This window comes from Pseudochaenichthys georgianus, chromosome 23 (genome assembly GCF_902827115.2).
Source record: "Pseudochaenichthys georgianus chromosome 23, fPseGeo1.2, whole genome shotgun sequence".
In the NCBI taxonomy this organism is placed as follows: domain Eukaryota; kingdom Metazoa; phylum Chordata; class Actinopteri; order Perciformes; family Channichthyidae; genus Pseudochaenichthys; species Pseudochaenichthys georgianus.
In genome coordinates, this window is record NC_047525.1 from 1,374,148 (window position 1) to 1,393,931 (window position 19,784).

Genomic DNA, 19,784 nt, shown 5'->3' on the forward strand with positions numbered 1-19,784 from the left:
TAGCTGGTGAAGGTGCAGCTAGTCTGAAGTACTTTGTAGACTGCAGGGTAGCTGGTGAAGGTGCAACTAGTCTGAAGTACTTTGTAGACTGCAGGGTAGCTGGTGAAGGTGCAGCTAGTCTGAAGTACTTTGTAGACTGCAGGGTAGCTGGTGGAGGTGCAGCTAGTCTGAAGGACTTTGTAGACTGCAGGGTAGCTGGTGGATTTACTCCAGGTGGAACTAAAGTCTGATTCAACACTTGATTATATTTACCATCATTAATTAAAGTAACTAAAGGTATTAATACACAACCCAGTCTCACGGCATTTCGTGTTCACCAACACGATTTTTAATCTATTGATTCGTGTTCACCAACACCATTTGCCCCTTTTTTTCGTGTTGCACAGCACGATTTTAAAAGCAATGTATTTCTACTGGTAATGTGTTTCGTGCCTGCAGGCTGCAGCACGTCTTTTTCTCCGGTCGGGTCGAGGAAGACCGGAAGCTGTGTGGTTCATAAAAACATGTTCTTACTCAATATCAAGCCACAGTTATTGCTTTTATTTTAAATCGTATAATTTCGGACTTTTGTTGCCGTCTGTGAGGAAAATAAATGGGGCTGAGAGCCTCAGCATACTGAAATCTGTATTTTTTAAATCTGTTTTTCCTTCTAATTTGTTATTCTTTTCAAAATAACACGTCTATTTCCGGTTATTTTTATTTTGAAATTCAGTTCCTGACGGACGCCAAAAAAGCCCGAGATTATGGAATTAAACCAATAAATAAAAGCAAGGATAATTGTGTGTTATTGGTGAGTAAATAACAGTGTGTTATTTTTAAAAGAATAACAAATTAGAAGGAACAAAATATTTAAAAATACAGATTTCCGTATTCTGAGGCTCTGAGCCCCATTTATTGTCTGAGCCCCATTTATTTTCCTCACTGACGGAAACAAAAGTCCAAAATTATACGATTTAAAATAAAAGCAATAATTGTGGCTTGATATTGAGTAAGAACATGTTTTATGAACCACACAGCTTCCGGTCTCCCACGACCCGACCGGAGAAAAAGACGTGCTGCAGGCAGTAGAAATACATTGCTTTTAAAATCGTGCTGTGCAACACGAAAAAAAGGGGCAAATCGTGTTGGTGAACACGAATCAATAGATTAAAAATCGTGTTGGTGAACACGAAATACCGTGAGACTGGGTTGTAATACATGTAGTGGAGTCAAAGAGCACCATGTACCTCTGACTTATGTTCACTGCCAACCTAAAAGTACCTCAACAATAGTAATCAATAATGTATTGAAAAGTTATTTGGCTCAGACAGGTTATATGAGATGCCTAGTCTACGTACAGATGGGTCATTTTGAAATATTAAACTTAGTTTTCTTTTCTTTAATTGTTCATCCTCATGTAGAATGCTATTATGAAACACACATGTGGTTGTGTATAGCATAAAGAACATCTGATTTAATGTGAGGTAGGGAAATAATCACTTGAGTATAAGTATGTGTATATAAATATGTAATTTACAACAGCTGTAAGATGCTTGAAAATGCACCTTGAAAATGCTGGAAAAGTGCTTGAATTTGACTTTGGAAAAGGTGTAAGTACCCTGCATATAGGTTCTGGCAACTCAATTGTGTTTTATAATTTACTTTATTTATTCTTGTCTTATGTGGTTCTTAGCAGATTGTTATTTGCAATAGAGTACTTTTCCCACAATAGTTCACCAGAACTACGATATATTTGCGTTCACACCAAAAAGCCCCAGGAACTAAATTAGTTCATGAGAACCTTTTTACCCCCTTTTCAGTCCCTGCTAGAGAGCAGGTACTTTCGTGGGAGAAAAAGGTTCCTATCTCTGATTGGCTGGGCGGATTGCAAACCACGCCCCGTAAAACTCCCAAAAAGTTTTGTGAAGCCGCCATTTTATTATCCTCGCATTGCATTATTAGCATTAGCATTAGCCCAGCGCAGAAACGCAGAGAGACTAACTTATGACAACACAAAAGAAAACATGGGAGCGGGGGAGATGAGGAGGTGTCGGCGTTCTGGCGATTTACTCGGAAGAAGCTGCTGGGAGTCCCAGCAGCTTCTTCCGAAGCCAGTCCCTAACTCCGGGGACTTCGGGTGGCAGTATACGCCGTGAAGTGGTTTGCGGCCTGCCAGTAAACCCACAGCAGAAGAAGAAGAAGTGACGTCAGCGGCTTCATTTGCCTAATCCTTCCTCAGGGAACTTATTCCGGTGTGAACGCGATCTATACTTAGTCCATGAGAACTAAAGAGTTCTGATGAACTAAAGTGGGAAAAGTACTGCGGTGTGAACGTGCCTATTGGTTACACTTAATATCTGGGCTTTTAATTGTAGGCTCAACTCATCTTTTCACATGCAGAAAAAATCACATTAGTGAGTTTACCCAACTCCTAAAATTGATTGGAAACTGTTGACACATTTAAAAGAAAAAGTTTTAGCAAAGTAACACGTTCTTGAGTAGAGGAAAACTAAAAAAAGTACGTTTCACCAACTCAAAAAATGCAAAAGTTGACTAAACTCTTAAAATTGCTTGGAAACTGTTGACATATTATTTTGAATTTTTACCAAAGCAACAGTTGTTACAGTGTGGTAGTATGGTTAGGCCTGTCAGAGGTCGCGTTAACTGAATATTTTCCATCTATGACGGATTTTTCTTAACAATGACGGAAAAATCTGAAAGCAGTTCGTCATTTTGACAGATTAGAACAAACTCGGAACAGCGCCAAAGTTTCCCCGCAGCGAGGCTCCGGTGTTAAGCATGCCCGCCAAAAAGGAAATGATACCGTTTCTAAACCTAACTTTGCCGTACAAATCATTGAAACGTGTGTGAGTTGTGGCTTTACGCTGTGCGCACTCCCGCGAGGTGCAGTGGGCATGCAACACCGCGCTAACAGTTCACGAGCGTGCGCCTCGCGTTGACAGTTCACGACTGTGCTCTTCCCCCCCCCCGGTTGACTGTTCTCTCTCTCTCTCTCTCTCTGAATTATAACTGCACTGGAATAAACTCACCGTTGACTTGAATTAAATGTATTAGGTTAGTTGAAAGCAATAATAAGTTTAAATATTAAATAAAATAATAGGGCCAACTTAATATTATTGCTTTCAACTAACCTAATACAGTTGACATAATACACTGAATGAAAGTTTCAGTTGTTTGAACCATCAGGACATAGCAGGAGCAAGGATCCTTCTGTTGTCCTTCACTTTCTCTGTCCTCTGTTGGGCTGACATTCAGACTCACAGATGGATGTTCCTGATGCTGGCTCTCACTCCGCTGCTACACGTCCAGCTATCCGTGGAGCCTGAGACATGAGAAGAATCTCCCAGCTTTAAGGCCCCCGCTTCGCTGAGGCAATTACAGCCTTCCCCCAGCCTGAGAGAGAGGGGGCCTCAGTCTGAGGACGGTAATTACAGTTTGCATACATGTGGCCCGCTCCCGTTTATAACGCTGCCACAACCTCGCAGGTTCAGCCAACCCAAACTCGTGTCTAATGAATTGGAATTGGCAGTTTGCATAATTGAATATCTACACATTGTAATGCAATAAGCTACTGACATCAGCTGGTGTTTGCAGACCTATACTTGTCAGGCTTTTGACTCTTTTGTGTACAGCAGCACAAGTGTACCTGGCACGAGTGTGCATGTGACCTGTCACCCTCACACACACAGATGCAACAGTCACAACATGTGCTTATTGATGGGTTATACATGCACTGCTCAGATAAGCCAAGGGAGATGAATGTTATTCATAACGATAAAGGGCTTGGTTAACATCATGACTCAATACTGCCACAGTATCCACAACAGTTGGAACCCCCACAATATTGAACTTTTTACTGGCGAGAAAGAAGTCAATCCAAATTAAAGTTATAATAGTAATAGTAGAAATTTAAAAAATCAACATGGTAAAAAAATACAATCTGCCACGATGCTCACCAAGTGAATAAAGAATCTGCAACTTGAGTTTGAGTGTCCGCACTGTGTTGAGATCTACAGTGTCTGCTCATGATGAAGGTTTCCTCCAAGGGGAACTCAGAGGCTCAGACACGATCAATAACTGAATTGGATTTAAATAGATTCAATTGTTTTTGAACAATCCTCCACTCTCCACACAACTTTGTTGCAAGAACAATTGAGTAGTTTTGATCCGCCCACAGGCAACAGCGCATTTGCCCAAGTCAATTAAAGCCAACATATATAATCAATGTGTGCACTAGCAGCAGGAACCACACACACACACACACACACACACACACACACACACACACACACACACACACACACACACACACACACACACACACACACACACACACACACACACACACACACACACACACACACACACACACACACACACACACACACACACACACACACACACACACACACACACACACACACACACCTGTGAGGGAATACTTTTGTCTTTACTCCTAGATATTCAACCTTATTGCCTGTTGACGTTAATAACCAACCAATATTCTGTTATCTCCTTTAAGGAATGTGCTCCAATTTCAATTTCCACACGGCATCTATTGCACGTCTGTGCGTCCTGGAGAGGGATCCCTCCTCTGCTGCTCTCCCTGAGGTTTCTCCCATGTTCCCTTAAACTGTGGGTTTTCTCCGGAAGTTTTTCCTTATACGATGTGAGGGTCTGAGGACAGAGGGTCTGAGGACAGAGGGTCTAAGGACAGAGGGTCTAAGGTCAGAGGGTCTAAGGACAGAGGGTCTGAGGACAGAGGGTCTAAGGACAGAGGGTCTGAGGACAGAGGGTCTAAGGACAGAGGGTCTACGGACAGAGGGTCTGAGGACAGAGGGTCTAAGGACAGAGGGTCTAAGGACAGAGGGTCTACGGACAGAGGGTCTGAGGACAGAGGGTCTAAGGACAGAGGGTCTAAGGACAGAGGGTGTCGTATTGTCATACTGATATTCTGTACACACTGTGAAGACACTGAGACCAATGTAACATTTGTGATATTGGGCTATAAATAAACATTGATTGATTGATGGATGCTCCAGCACTTAAGTGTCAGTTTTATGGCCTGATGGGGGAGTTTACGGCTGTGAGAATGCTGGCTTCTAAACACCACTGACAAGTGATTGAGTATTTCTTGTTGGGGGATATCTCCTCTAGCTCCACAGATGTTTACGCCTCCCCCAATATGCTGATTAACTCTCTGTAAACTAGTTAAAAGGGCTATCGAGGGATAGGCTGATCAGAGTTGACATGCCGATCCACCGTGCAGTCAGAACCTTGTGCTGCTGTGACTTGTGATGTGGATTCTCCGGCCGTTGACTTGTAATAAACTACCAGTGTTTGACATCAAAGCTCCAACTCTCCTCGTGTCTCTCTGAGTCCTGACTCTCCATTGCTGCAGACGTTTCCCTTACATCACATTATAGCCATGTGCAGACAGGGCTTTAACGACTGACTGGAGGTCTGACTGTCACCTGATTGGTTGGCTTGCCGGCCAGCTGGGCCCACCTCAGAAAGTGATTCCCTCCAGAGGGAGAGTCAGCTGCCATCAGGAGCCGGCTGTTTGTGCTGCTACCTAACTCTCACTGTAATTAGACAGATTCAGGGCTGCCAATAACACACACACACACACACACACACACACACACACACACACACACACACACACACACACACACACACACACACACACACACACACACACACACACACACACACACACACACACACACACACACACACACACACACACACACACACACACACACACACACACACACACACACACACACACACACACACTTGTCAGATGTCCTCATCTGCTTGATCAGGACTACTGGAAGAGGTGTTACGGCAGAAGAAGAGATGAGAGAAGCTGAGTAGAACCCCCCCTGGTGGCGAGGCACAGATTGTAATTTGGAGCTTGTTTAACAACCAAAATATGTTTAAAATCTTTAAAAGCACAACTCTTGTTGAACTCAGAGTTCCATTTTAAAGACATAAATATCCATTTTGATCAAATACTCCACCTGACGTGACGTTCACATTGCCGCTCTGCACACACACATGACTTCAAAGCAGCAGAGCCCTGCACTCCACCAGGTTCACAGCGCTGATAGGTTCCCGGTGCATTTAGCCTAAACAGCACAACAGACATCTAATCCTGTTTCATAAGCACTCTTCATAAATGTGCAGGAAACGGAGGCAGCGAGGACTCCAAATAGTTTTTTCCCTCTCCGGCTAAGTGATTAAATTCATTAAAATCTCTTCAAGTAATTGCAGCTCATCTGTGGAACAGTTCATGTTCAATTAATAGTGCTTTCTTCATAACTGTGATTCCTTCCGTCCATCGCGCACGTCACCCCTCCATTAAATACAATTTCTCTTTCCAGGTCAATTCAATGTTCTTTAACTATTCATTAGCCACAATACAAGGCAGAACAAAAATGTGTGTGTGTGTGTGTTTTATCCGTAGCGTGTTTGGCCAAGGCCGACTGGCTGCCAAACAGCGAGAGACAGAGCGGGTGAATCAGCCTGACAGGGTGATCCAGCCTGGCGTTCACTGGCTGACAGCTCAGGTGCTCAGAGAGATGGAGACACAACAGATTACATTTAGGCCCCGGAGAAAGGGGGGGGGGGGAGTTGAAGCAAGAGAAGGAAGTACTAATGGCTTTTGGACTCTGGAAACTTTTCCCGGAGATAAAGCAGAACATTGGAGCTGGGTTTGTGTGGTGGTTCTGTTCTGTCTGTGTGTAGTGGTGATCCAGATTGTGATGAGGCGGGGGTTAGGGCGCAGTTAGTGAAACAGTCTGCTGTGATACTGGTTACATGTCTGCTAATGGAGTGGCTTATAATCTGACACAGGGCCCAGAGAGGGGAGTTAGTGAAGTCGGAAATAAAACGTTTATTTATTTTATTTAAATTCTAAGTTATTAGTGGCACGACTCGATAAAACTTGTTTTGATACATTTTCTTTCAATATTTGTTGTATAAATGTTTTCTTATTAAAATAGCAGACATCAGCACAGCAACGGTGTCGGAACGCAGAGATGAGCTGAGTGACAAACAAGGTCATTCATCAGATAGGACCCAATGATAGGAACAGCTCAGATGAAAGCCACATGTAGCTCCTTCCCAGAGGCTAGCATGATGGCAGTACCCAGAGTCATATGACCCACTGACGCTATTTACACATACTGTATACAAAGCTGCACCTGCCACACCATGAGCTCTACTCCATGACATGGGTTATGCCTTTAGTTACAAGTTAACACTTTGGACTTTCAGACTATTACTACAACATATCAACACATGTTTGTGCTAGCTGAGGCTGCACAGCTGTATTTAAGGGATTTCAAATGAACTCCAGCTATACCATCCGAACAACAAAATGATACAAAATGTACATTGATCTACTAATAATTATGATACAAGGATATGATCTACACATTGTGATATGGGACGTGATGTGGTCATTCACAGTTCTTTAAGTTTCTTTCATTGAAATCACTTTTACAGTGTAAGTAGTAATATTAATACTTTTTTAAAGTTATTTAAACTAAAAAGTATATTAAACCAAAATGTGTAGTTATGTGTAGTACTGCCTTTTGTTTTTATTATGTTTGTTTTGCCCCTGTTCTTCTTTGTAAAGCGACCTTGGGTCTCATGAAAGGCGATATATAAATCCAAGCTATTATTATTATTATTATATTGGTTAGACTATGCTTTACCAACAAAACAAATCTCTTAATAGGAGAACAATAATAACACTTTGTTGCAACACAATACAAATAATTCATTTCCGCGTCTCAGATTCAGGATGTATAACAGCTAGCACGGTCCAATACCAGTTGGTAAACAGGAAGTGGAGTGTCACTCAGAGTGGTGGCTGCCCCCCCCTGCCTCTGAAAGCAGGCTGTGACAGCAGCACGCTCCTGCTGGAGTGTGGAGGGCACAATGATTGCTCTCACGACTGCAGGAAGTCACTTGTCAGGAAAACAGAGTGTAGGTTGTTTAGGTGTTTGAGAAAACAACCGACTGCTGGAGTGAGGACACTATGAGCGCGGCACATCCGTCACACATTCATCCAGAAGCATTTCCCTCCAGCCATGACATGAGAAGTGTCCTTTAATGTTTGCCTAAACAACACAGCCCTGTCCTTCCTGCTCTCTCCTTTTCCCTCGGATTCATCCTGATGTAAATACAGTGAGCCGCTGTGAGGGATGTCCCTTCACTGGACGCGCTGCGGGGGGCTGCTCTCAAAGTGGAGTCTTCGGCGGAGCAGCGGGGAGCCGTGGCATTGAGCAATTGTTAAAACACATTTTTATTTCAAGTAGCAATTATACTAACGAGAAAAAGCATGCATTACTATTTTAATCACAAGTTTCCTAACTAATTCTATTAGATTCTGCAAATGTACAATGGTTTTAAAATGTCATTGTAAATGACTTCTTCTAATGTAAAACGTGATGAAGCAAAGGTCCCGGGGCAACATGGGGCTACTCTGGGCTGTGAGACGCTCCCTGTGTACCAGAGGTGTTCAGCTGCACACGGCTCACCCTGTGCTGCTGGCATGTACCCACAACATTCATCTCACCGTGCACTTCTCAAAGCAGCCCATCTGTGAAGGCTTCCCAATTAGCTGCCGTCATATGGACAGGATGGAAGTGAAGTCTCCACGCTGTCCTCGGTACGCTGCAGGACAATGATAAACGGTATGCGTGGCTAATCTGCTGTTAGGCTGCAGCATTTCATCTGCAAAGCCCTTGAGATAGAGTCCAGGCTTCTCTTGAATCAGAACATCGTGCTCCTCTGAATAGGTCAAGTCTTTCGTAGTGTATCTCAAGCCAAGTGTTCGTCAGAAGAATAGCTCACATCGTGTGCCAAACCAAACAGCCGTCAGGAGCATGGATCAGGGACACACACTTGCACAGAAACAACAGCAACACAATAACTAGCTTTTGAGCATCTGAGAGAAGCAACACACATCCACCCCACAGAGGAGTGTGTGTCCTTACCTTGCGTGCACCCGTGTTCAGCTTGATGGGCGTGAGGAAGGGGTCAAAGATCATGTGTCCGGTCTTGATGTTCACTGGAGACTGCCTCTTGCCCTGAGAGCACAGGTTCCAGGCGGAGTTCACCAGCCCCCAGAACGACGGCACTGCAACACAAACGCAGAGAGGTGTTCACACGGTGAGGCTCTTCCGCGAGGAGATAGAGCCCCCCCCCCATGTTGCTATACTGCAACATACCACAGCTCAAATATGTGCAGGTTTGTTTTTAAAACATAAATGATCATACTGCATAAAGCCAACACATCAGTCTCTTTTTAAACATTAACATGAGCTACATTAAGATAACATCCTCTATCTGTTTGTTGATTGTATTGATACTAGTCTAATTTGGTCCAAACCCGCTCTGAATAGAGAAGGCCTTACAGAATGGCCTATAAGCAGCTATAAGACATGTTCAAAAAGAGAGACATGGCCTGAGGATGCTGCACTGTGGGGGTGATGCTATCTCAGCCAGCCTCTTCTTACGTAACTCTTGGCCACCGGGACAAAGAAGGCAATCCCTTCGACACACACACACACACACACACACACACACACACACACACACACACACACACACACACACACACACACACACACACACACACACACACACACACACACACACACACACACACACACACACACAATTCTAACAGCCAGTCTTTCGCTGAAGCCTAAAGGACAATTCTTCATTTAGCAACGCACTCTTATACGGAGATGAGTCACTGGAATGCAAATAGATAATTTGAAATTTGAAAAGATGCAAATTCATAATGAATCAACAGGACGAGGAAACAACGGCGTGAAAACAAAAGATCTGGAGCCTTAGATTGAGTGGACAGGCTGTACAGAGAAAGCTCTGCTCAGATAAAAGCATGGCGTCAAGGGGAACATTCATCTCTGCCTGAACATGGAGTTAGCTTGATTGGTTTCGTTCCAAAAGGGTAGCGTGGTCAGGCTGGGGAGAGTGTACATTTTCCAGATTTTTTATTTCCAGCTCCAATTCCTTAAGCCGTTGAACCGATTTCTTTTTCAGATATGAACAGTGTTGAATGAGTCGACCTCTAATGACTGCCTTAAATGCATCCCACTCCATGGCTGTGTTTGAAACTGAGCCTTCATTATTCAGCCAATAATCCATTATCTCGTTTTTTATCAATTCCAGGGACTGTCCATCTCGGAGTAGGGATGTATTAAATCTCCACCTAGTGGGTGGGGTTCTTGGCATTTGACCTAAACAAAACGCTATCCCGACCGAAGCATGATCTGATATTAAGATGCTACCTATGGCAACACACTCTCACTCCCTAAGCGTCCAATAGCGACGTTTGGTCAGTGTCCGTGGCGTGCAGTTGTGACGCTCCTAGGCTCCTTCAGCGTCATAAAGGGACGCAAATAGCTTTCAACTGATTGCAATGTATTCCCATCTGCGTCGGGATTTGACGCTCATGGAAGCACGGCATTCGTTTGTGTCGGCTGCCCTTAAAGGCAATGTGAGCGTCCATTCCCATTGGATAACGGAGAATTGTACACCCGGAAGTAAGTATTCCTCTTACTGTCGATGGATTTTACAGTGATGTCTGCACTACTCATCCACTAAAAAACACCAGATTATCCTTGTTAATTACACAACATTGATTGGTTTAAATTATGTGCAATGCTTTTGTATGTTTCCCCTTCGATTCGGAGAAACACTTACAAATGTGGGCCGGTAGGATTTCGGCAAAACAAAATAAATATTTTTTTATTTTTTGTTTATTTTTTTATTTGTTGGCCCACGCACAGCACCGGCCCACCGGGAAAACTCCCGGTATTCCCAATGGCCAGTCCGCCCCTGGCTGCAGCTTTCTAATGGATGTTTTTAGTGAGACCTGTAAAGACACCATTACAGTAGTCCAGTCTACTGAAGATAAAAGCATGGACACGTTTTTCCAAATCGTGCTGTGACATTAGTCTTTTAATCCTCGATATATTATTTGGGTGATAGTAGGCTGATTTAGTAACTGTTTTAATGTGACTGTGAAACTCAAGTCAGAGTCCATGACTACACCTAGATTTCTGGTTCTATCTGTTGTTTTGAACATTACAGACTGAAGCTCAGGGCTAACTTTTATACGTTCTGCCTTTGTGAACATGTGGCTCTCCTCCTTTAACTAAACTTCTATAGTGCATCCTGTGAAAAGGATCCCTGAATGCTACATCTCGTAGCTTGACGAATTTAAATAAATTAAGCAAAATAATTAAACAAAGTGCCTCTTGAGGGCATGAAGTGACAAACACGTTCAACATGTCTCCATTAAACCCCATTGTAAGTTCATCTTTCCCCACCACAGCAGCCGCACACCTTTAGTTAATCTGCCAAAAAGGCCACATTATTAACCCGAAAGTACACAAAAAGTACACTTCAGATGCTCAAGTTCCTTGACATGCTTCACGCTTTGAAATTTCACCGATATCTGTTACGGTTCTTCAACAAAACGTTCACATGTAAGAGGTTTATCTCTCATTCAGAACAATGCAAATGCTCTCCTCTCACTGATTATTGCACATCACCATGGAAACCTTTGATCTCTGGACACGTCGTTAGCTCAAATATAAAAACCTGTGTCATGGAACACGATGATGTCATCACTCCAACTGACATGCTCAGAGCAGCAGACTTCAGATAATGGTTAACACAGCTCTACATCAAATCTGATGTTACGTAATGTGGTGTTACTATGGCAACGCATCCCTCGCCATTAAACAGCAGCAGACTTCAGATAATGGTTAATGGTTCTGCCCTCAACAGCTCTATGTCAATTATGGGGTATATATGCCGTTTCCATGGAAACACATCCCTCGCCATAGAACACGATGTCGCCGTATCTCCAATGGACACGGTCCGATCGTCCCCCAAACTTCGCTTGTATAGCACCGGTCCATGCCTCAACACTTTACGCCAAATCTGAGATCTCACCATAGGCTGTTGCCATGGAAACGCATCCCTCGCCATAAAACATGATGTTGTCGTAACGCCTATGAAAAGGGTCAAAACAGCACCAGACTTCAGATAATGGTCAACGTAATATTTAAAAATAATGTGGAACCGGTGCTCTTACTGTGAATAGCAAGCAGCACAGCACCATGTGTCTCCACCAACCTGTGCGGTAATTTAGAGTCCGAAACGGGCCAGTTCAATAACCGTGGTATTCAGTCCAGTGTTCCAAGGAAACCCGCCGCTGCGTCCGGCGAGGTGAAGATATGGGATCGGTTGTTTACAGTAGTCTTAAGAGTTGCTGGATACAACATAGAGTACGGTATCTTGCGTTCTTGGAACTGCTTCTTCACCATATCAAACTTCCTACGCTGCTGAAGTACCTCCAGACAAAGGTCCTGGAAGAAGGCTATTCTGTTGCCCTGCCATTCGACTATCCTCTTGTCGCGGGCGGCCCGTAGAACGGCTTCTCTGGCGCTGAATCTCAGTAAGCGGACCAAAATGTGTCGGCTGCCCCCCGTCATCCTTTTTCGGTCCGACGCTATGTGCTCGCTCCAGTTCGAATCCCATATCCACTTCCAGGTCCATCTTTTCAGCAAATATGCTAAGCACAAAACCATGTCGGTCCTGTTTATCAGCATGTTCTGGTATGCCCGTTATACGAACGTTATTCCGCCTCCCTGCATCTTCTAAGTATTTCACTTTATCTTGGTGCTTTTTCACGCCCTGTGCTGCGGTGGCATCTATGCTAGCACCTCGGCTGTTGCTAACGTCCTCTAGGTTAGAACTCCTGGCTTCAGCCTCCGACATCCTTCCTCCAAGCTTCTCCACCGTGCTCTGTAGTACTTCCAGGCCCATTTTCACACTGCTCACATCTGCTGCGATTCCTCTCAGGAGGCTGTTGATGCTTGCAAATTCAGATTGTGTGTCGTCGGCACGTGTTGCCTGTCCGCCGCCTTGAGCTTCCATCTCTGTCGGGCTCTTCTTCGGATTCCTTGTTGTTCGAGGTGAATTTTGCTTCAGTCCCTGCTACATCCTGGCTTATACCACTATCTGAGACTATTTTAGTAGAGTTTGGTCCAGTTTTATAACTGTGGCATGGGGGCAGAGTAGCTCAGCGGAGCAGAGCAAAGGGCTAAGCAGCCATGATGGTCACTCTCTTCACCGGAAGTCTAACTGTGTGTATTGTTAGTACATTCAGTATTTTACCAACATAAAGGTTGTCACTACTGAAACAAATACAACAGAAAAAGATCATCTGATTTTGCAATTATGCTAAATTCTACATAATCTTAAACTGCAATCACGTCATACACGATTATTCTCTTGCACCACCTTGTGGTCAGAACAGCTTCCCCTGCTAACCTGCGGCTACATACAGTACAGCTGATTGGTTGAGCATTGAAAGGCAGTGGTGTAAGTAACTAAGTACATTTACTCAAGTACTGTACTTAGGTTAAATTGTACTTCCCTCTTCGTGCAACTTTGTACTTTTACTCCACTACATTTACGTAGTACCTTTAGTTACTTTGCAGATACAGTATACTGTAGATTAATGATAAACAATTGGATCAACGCTGGATTAAATTACCCTGCAGTCTACAAAGTCATTCAAACTAGCTGCACCTTCACCAGCATTGAGAACGCTTTCATGATCAATCATTATAAAACATATCATATATATTATTCTGAAATGGACCAATCTGCACAATGACTACTTTTGTATGTTTATTTTGATGCTGATATTTTAGTACTTTTACTTGAGGAACATTTTGAATGCAGGACTTTTACTTGTAACAGATTATTCCTACACTCTGGTACTTCTACTTTTACTTAAGTACAAGTGTTGAGTGCTACTTCCACCTTGACCTTGAAAGGTCAAAAGTTAAAGTTGTCAAAGTTGAAATAATTTGACCTCTGAGTGCAGTGCTCGGCGTTATCTTCATGCTCAGAGGCAAGCAGCAGACCCTGAGACAGGACATGGTGGATCAGAGCAGCTAAAGAGACAGGTGCTTCTATCAGGAGTCCTTCTGGATCGCAAGCAGAGCTCAAACTAATACAATAATAGATTTAAATTTAACAGCTGATGCTGCTCTGTGGCTGCTCCACGTGTACACTCACCACTGTTTGCCAACATATTCTCTATAATAATGTTAAAGGTAATATAATATGTTAGGGTTTTGTTACTTGTATTTCTTCTAAGTATCTTAAAGAGCATTCATTACAATAAAATTAAAGCATTTTTCTGGCATATTAAAATTGTAATTATTATTTGTTTACGTTGTGATAACACTGTATTCCCTCAAGATCAAGAGGCAGAAAAACCACTGTAGAACTTGGTCTATGCTAACCTAAAGTCAGATCCTAGGTGTGATATAACATCCTTACATGGGGATAGTTCCATGCAACAGACCCCAGGTCTGTAATATATTCAGAACTGAAATACTGAGAGATTCAGGGACAGGGACAGGGTGGGATGCAGGGGTTCATGGGAGCTCCAGGGCCCACAACATACGGTAATTCAAACTGGGATGAATGTTCATAATGGACAGATTGGGAAATCATTTTACAGGAAGCCTTTGTTTTCTTCTCAGAATAACCCCGAGCTAACCCAGGGTTTTATTAACATCCATCTGATTGTCTGAGTGACTTGGTGAATAAAATGTGAATACAGGACGGTATCATGAAGCTCAGAGCAGGTTCAACCAGTAAGACAGTCTTTATATCATATTTTTCTTTTTGTGTTTGAATGTTTTATATGTCTGTTTTACATTAATGGTTGAATTTAGCAATCTTTACAATCATGAATCACATTTATGCGTAACAAGTGACAGGAACATTATTTGCTATTATTTACAGACTGGATGAATTAAAGGGTATCAAAATAATTCATTTGAATATCAGGAGTCTATTGCCCAAAATTGATTTACTTCGGATATGGGTTGTTCTACATAAACCTATAATCATCACACTCTCTGAAACTTGGCTTAGTAGTAACATTTCCGATAGTGAACTACAAATCACAAATTATTTGCTTTACAGATCTGAGAGATGCAGCAGGGGTGGAGGTGTGGCTATTTATGTCTCCTCTGACCTTGTGACTGAGCTAATTGCTACCTCTACATTTTGAATGCATTTTTCTTAAAATTATTTTTTAATGAAAATAAATGCTTAACTATTGGTAGCATCTATCGGCCACCTTCTTCACCTGCAGAGTCTTTTAACCATATAATTGACACTATCAACTCCATTTCCTGCGGAAATTAAATAATCTTGCTTGGTGATTTCAACAAAAATAGATTGGATAAATCATCTGATAGAGAGAAAAGACTTTTCAGTAGTCTAAATGTTAAACAGCTAATTAATGAGCCAACTCGTATCACTATTAGAACCCAATCTCTGCTTGACTGGATACTGGTGTCACACCCTGACAGAATCTTAAAAGCTGGTGTCATGTCGGATTGCTTCAGCGATCATTCAATTGTTTATTGCATATGGAAAATCAAATTAATTAAACTACCTCCAAAACTAGTCAAAATCAGACAATATAAAAAATGGAATGTTGATTTATTTATTAATAATGTTGTTGCCCTTAATTGGGACAGATTTCAACTAATACCTTTTGTACAAGATGCTTGGGATTTTCTGCATAAAGAGCTCACTGATGTCATGAACAAACATGCACCTGTGAGAACGGTTAAGGTCAAAGGTCAACATCGCTCTTGGATCAATTCTGAACTCATCAGTCTCTTTAGGGAAAGGGATAAAGCATGATCGATATATCGTCATTCAAGAACTATAGCCGATTGGGAAGTATACAGGCATCTTCGAAATCTGAGTAAAACCAAAACACGAAATGCTAAATCGAACTACTATAAAGAATCTCTCACATCGGACTTTAAGAATCCCAAGCAATTTTGGACTAAAATTAAATCTATTTTAAATAAATCAGGTAAACATTCTAATAAAAAAATTTGAACTGATGATACAATAATTCATGACCCATTATCCATTGCCCAAATATTTAATCAGCATTTCGCTAATGTATGTTCCACACTACTATCTTACTCCTATTTGACGACTGGTATTTATAATAGTAACTCATACTGCAACAGTTATTTTTCTTTTAAGAAGGTTCTACCACACGAAGTTCATAATGCTATCACAGAATTAAAAGTGGATGGCAGTGCAGGACTCGATGGTATAGAAAACAGGTTCATAAAATTGGCGTCCCATATTCTCATGTACCCACTTGCTGATTTGTTCAACCTGTCTTTGTCCACCTGTGAGTTGCCGACTATTTGGAAATGTGCACGCATCATTCCACTGCATAAAGGTGGTGATTTACTGGATACAAATAATTATAGACCAATCTCTATAATCTGCTCTATTTCCAAAGTTTTGGAGAAAATAATTTATAATCAACTGTCACATTATCTCAATTACAGGCCTAATCACTCCACAACAACTGCCCTACTTAAATGTACGAATGACTTGTACTCTGCTGCAGATGATGGTGAACTCACAGGTGCCATTTTTATTGACTTGACAAAAGCCTTTGATTTCGTTGATCGATATCTGCTCTTGGATAAACTTCACGGCATTGGCCTTTCTAATAATACAGTGTTATGGTTTAACTCGTACCTTCACAGTAGAAAGCAATGTGTAGTTGTTAATGGAAAACAGTCTGACCTGTTGATCCAACAAAAGGGTGTACCCCAAGGATCAACTCTGGGCCCACTTCTGTTCTCTATTTACATAAATGATTTATCTTCTTGTCTCATTAATTGTTGTACTCACCTTTATGCTGATGACACTGTCATATACAGTATACATCCAAATCAGATTTCTCACAAATTCAGATCTCTCTTCAATCGGATTTTAATATCTTACAGGACTGGCTATCACACAATAAACTACTGCTTAACAAAACAACATCTTATACCATGGTCTTTGGTACCAGGCAGAAGCTCAAATCCAAACCTAATGTGGTAATAACATGTAAGGATGGCACTTCTCTGCATAAAGTTGATAGCTTTAAATATATTGGTGTATGGCTAGACTCTGAACTTTCATTTAAACTACATATAAAGCATGTAATACAAAAAGTCAATTACGGAATCAGTGTTTTACACCGCTCTCGCAATTGTTTTACGCTCAGTGTCCGAAAGAGAATTGCTTCTCAACTTATTCTTCTGATTATGGACTATTGTGATGTTGTCTACCAAAATGCACATAAATCAGATCTTGCTCCACTCAACATAGCCTTCAATAGACTATGCAGATTTGTTCTTGGTTGTCCTTTTCGTACACATCACTGCACAAAGTATAACCAACTTAAATGGCCTTCTTTAAATGTAAGAAGACACATGCATTGGCTTCAGCTGATATTTAAATGCATTTATCTTAACTATCCCCCTTATTAAAAGCAGTATTTCGTACCCTTCTCGTCAAATCATCAAGTTAGACATTCTGTTCAGATTTATTTCTCTGTCCCCTCTGCAAAAAAATCGATTGGCAGAAGAGCGTTCATTTTCAAAGCTGTTACGATTCTCATGTTATGTCACGTTTGTAGTTTTGTATGTTTGGGTGTTTGCTGTCATGTTTTGCTCCTGGGTTATTGTCTGGTCCTTTTCCCTGTGTTTTTCCCCTGTCGTTAGTTTCCCTGGTGTGTCTAGTTGTCTGATTGTGTTCACCTGTTGTCCTTGTGTTTCTCCTCCCCTGCCCGGCTGTTTTTCGTCTCGTGATTACCCCTCCCTGTATTTAGTCTTGTCTCTTCCTGTGTTCAGTGTTGGTTCGTCTTTTGTTGGTGACTGAGTTCACCGGTGAGTGTTCTGTTTTGTCTATGTTAGTTTCATTATCCTTGAAATAAAGTTTTATCAGAGTTATCTGCATTTGGGTCCTGCTTCCTTCACTCAACCGTGACAGTACGAACCAACCAGAAATGGACCCAGCAGATGATCCTTTTGAGGTGGAACTACAACATTTTTCCTTTTATTTGGCTTGCTGCTATGATTGGTGGAAGGGAGCGTCCAGTGTTCTGCAGAAGGAGGCCGCTCTGGTAGAGGCGCACCGGTTGGCTATGGAGAAACCAGACTTGGTGAAATTCTTACCTGGCTGGATTTTGAACTTCCTCTGGGTGTGTGATTTCCAGCCTGCTGACTACAAACGTCTCGGTGTGTTCCGTCTGGAGTCAACCCATGCTTCTGCCCCAGTTCCTGCTCCTGTCCAGGAGTCGTATTCTGGAACTCGTCTGGCTTATGGAGGTCCACGGAGTATTCAGGCGGCTGCTAAGAGAAGGAGTCGCAAGGCCAAGCTAGCAGCCCGAGCCCCAAGAGCCATGGTTCCAGCCCCAGTCCTGGCCCCAGCATCCATGGTTCCAGCCCTGGTTCCAGCCCCAGCAGCCATGGTTCGGGCTCCAGTACCGGTCCCAGAAGCCATGGGCCCGACTCCAGTTTCGGCTACAGGGCTGGCTCCCCAGCCGACGCCAGCTCCCCGAGTCCTGTCGGCGTACCGACCGACACAAGTCCCCTCTCGAGTCCCCTCTCGAGTCCCCTCTCGAGTCTCCTCTCGAGTCTCCTCTCGAGTCACCTCCCGAGTTCCCTCTCGAGTCTCCCCTCAAGTCTCCTCTCCAGTCCCCTCTCGAGTCTCCTCTCGAGTCTCCTCTCAAGTCACCTCCCGAGTTCCCTCTCGAGTCACCTCCCGAGTTCCCTCCCGAGTTCCCTCTCGAGTCCCCTCTCAAGTCTCTTCTCCAGTCACCTCTCGAGTTCCCTCTCAAGTCCCCTCTCGAGTCACCTCTCGAGTTCCCATTCAAGACACTTCTCGAGTCTCCTCTCGAGTCCCCTCTCAAGTCCCCTCTCGAGTCTCCTCTTGAGTTCCCTATCAAGTCTCCGTTCAAGTTCCCGCTCAAGATCCCGCTCAAGATCCCTCTCAAGTCGACTCTCAAGTTTCCTCTCGAGTCTCCACTCAAGTCCCTACTCGTGTGCCGTGGGAGGTTCCGCTGGGGGTCCTGCCAACTCTATGTCCTGTGCCGTTGGAGGCCCTGCCGACTACTCTCCTGCCGGGGGTCCTGCCAACCCTGTGTCCTGTCCCGTTGGAGGCCCCGCCGACTACTCTTCTGCCGGGGGTCCTGCCAACCCTGTGTCCTGTGCCGTTGGAGGCCCAGCCGACTACTCTTCTGCCGGGGGTCCTGCCAGCCCTATGTCCTGTCCCGTTGGAGGTCCCACCGACTACTCTTCTTCCGGGGGTCCTGCCAACCCTATGTCCTGTGCCGTTGGAGGTCCCGACGACTGCTCTCCTGCCGGGGGTCCTGCCAACCCTGTGCCTTGCCCCCGGGCCGTCCGCCCGAGATCCCTTCCGGGCCCTCCGCTGTGCTCCTGGGCTGTCAGCCAAAAAGCCGTCCTCCAGACCCCCTCCACCCACCCTGGTGGCCCTAGTGTTGTGGGCCAGGGTTCACCTCTATCATCCCTTCATGCCTCCACCACCACCAGTGATTACATTAATCTGTGTATTTCTTGGCAATACATATACAGTATATTGCTACATCAGAACATCTCTCTCCGGATTTCAACAAGCTTACCTATTACTTTTCCCAAACTCACATACATCAGAGTCAATACTGTATTAAAACCAAACTAATTACACTTTAAGGTCACTGCAACTATGTTTGAAATCACAGGGAAATATTCATAAAGACTTAATCCATCAGCGACTTAAAGATAACACAAAGATCAAGAAGACCTTAGTGCTGC

The 19,784-nt window shown here is 43.4% G+C and overlaps 1 protein-coding gene across 1 annotated transcript in view; it reads right to left on the bottom strand.

Annotated features, from left to right (window-relative positions):
• The window catches only part of ca10a (carbonic anhydrase Xa), a 439,876-nt gene that overhangs the window by 262,540 nt on the left and 157,552 nt on the right, over positions 1–19,784 (bottom strand). The window contains exon 3 of the mRNA XM_034075221.2: positions 9,018–9,160. Coding sequence (XP_033931112.1) covers positions 9,018–9,160 — 143 coding nt within the window. The remainder of the gene's footprint in view (positions 1–9,017; positions 9,161–19,784) is intronic.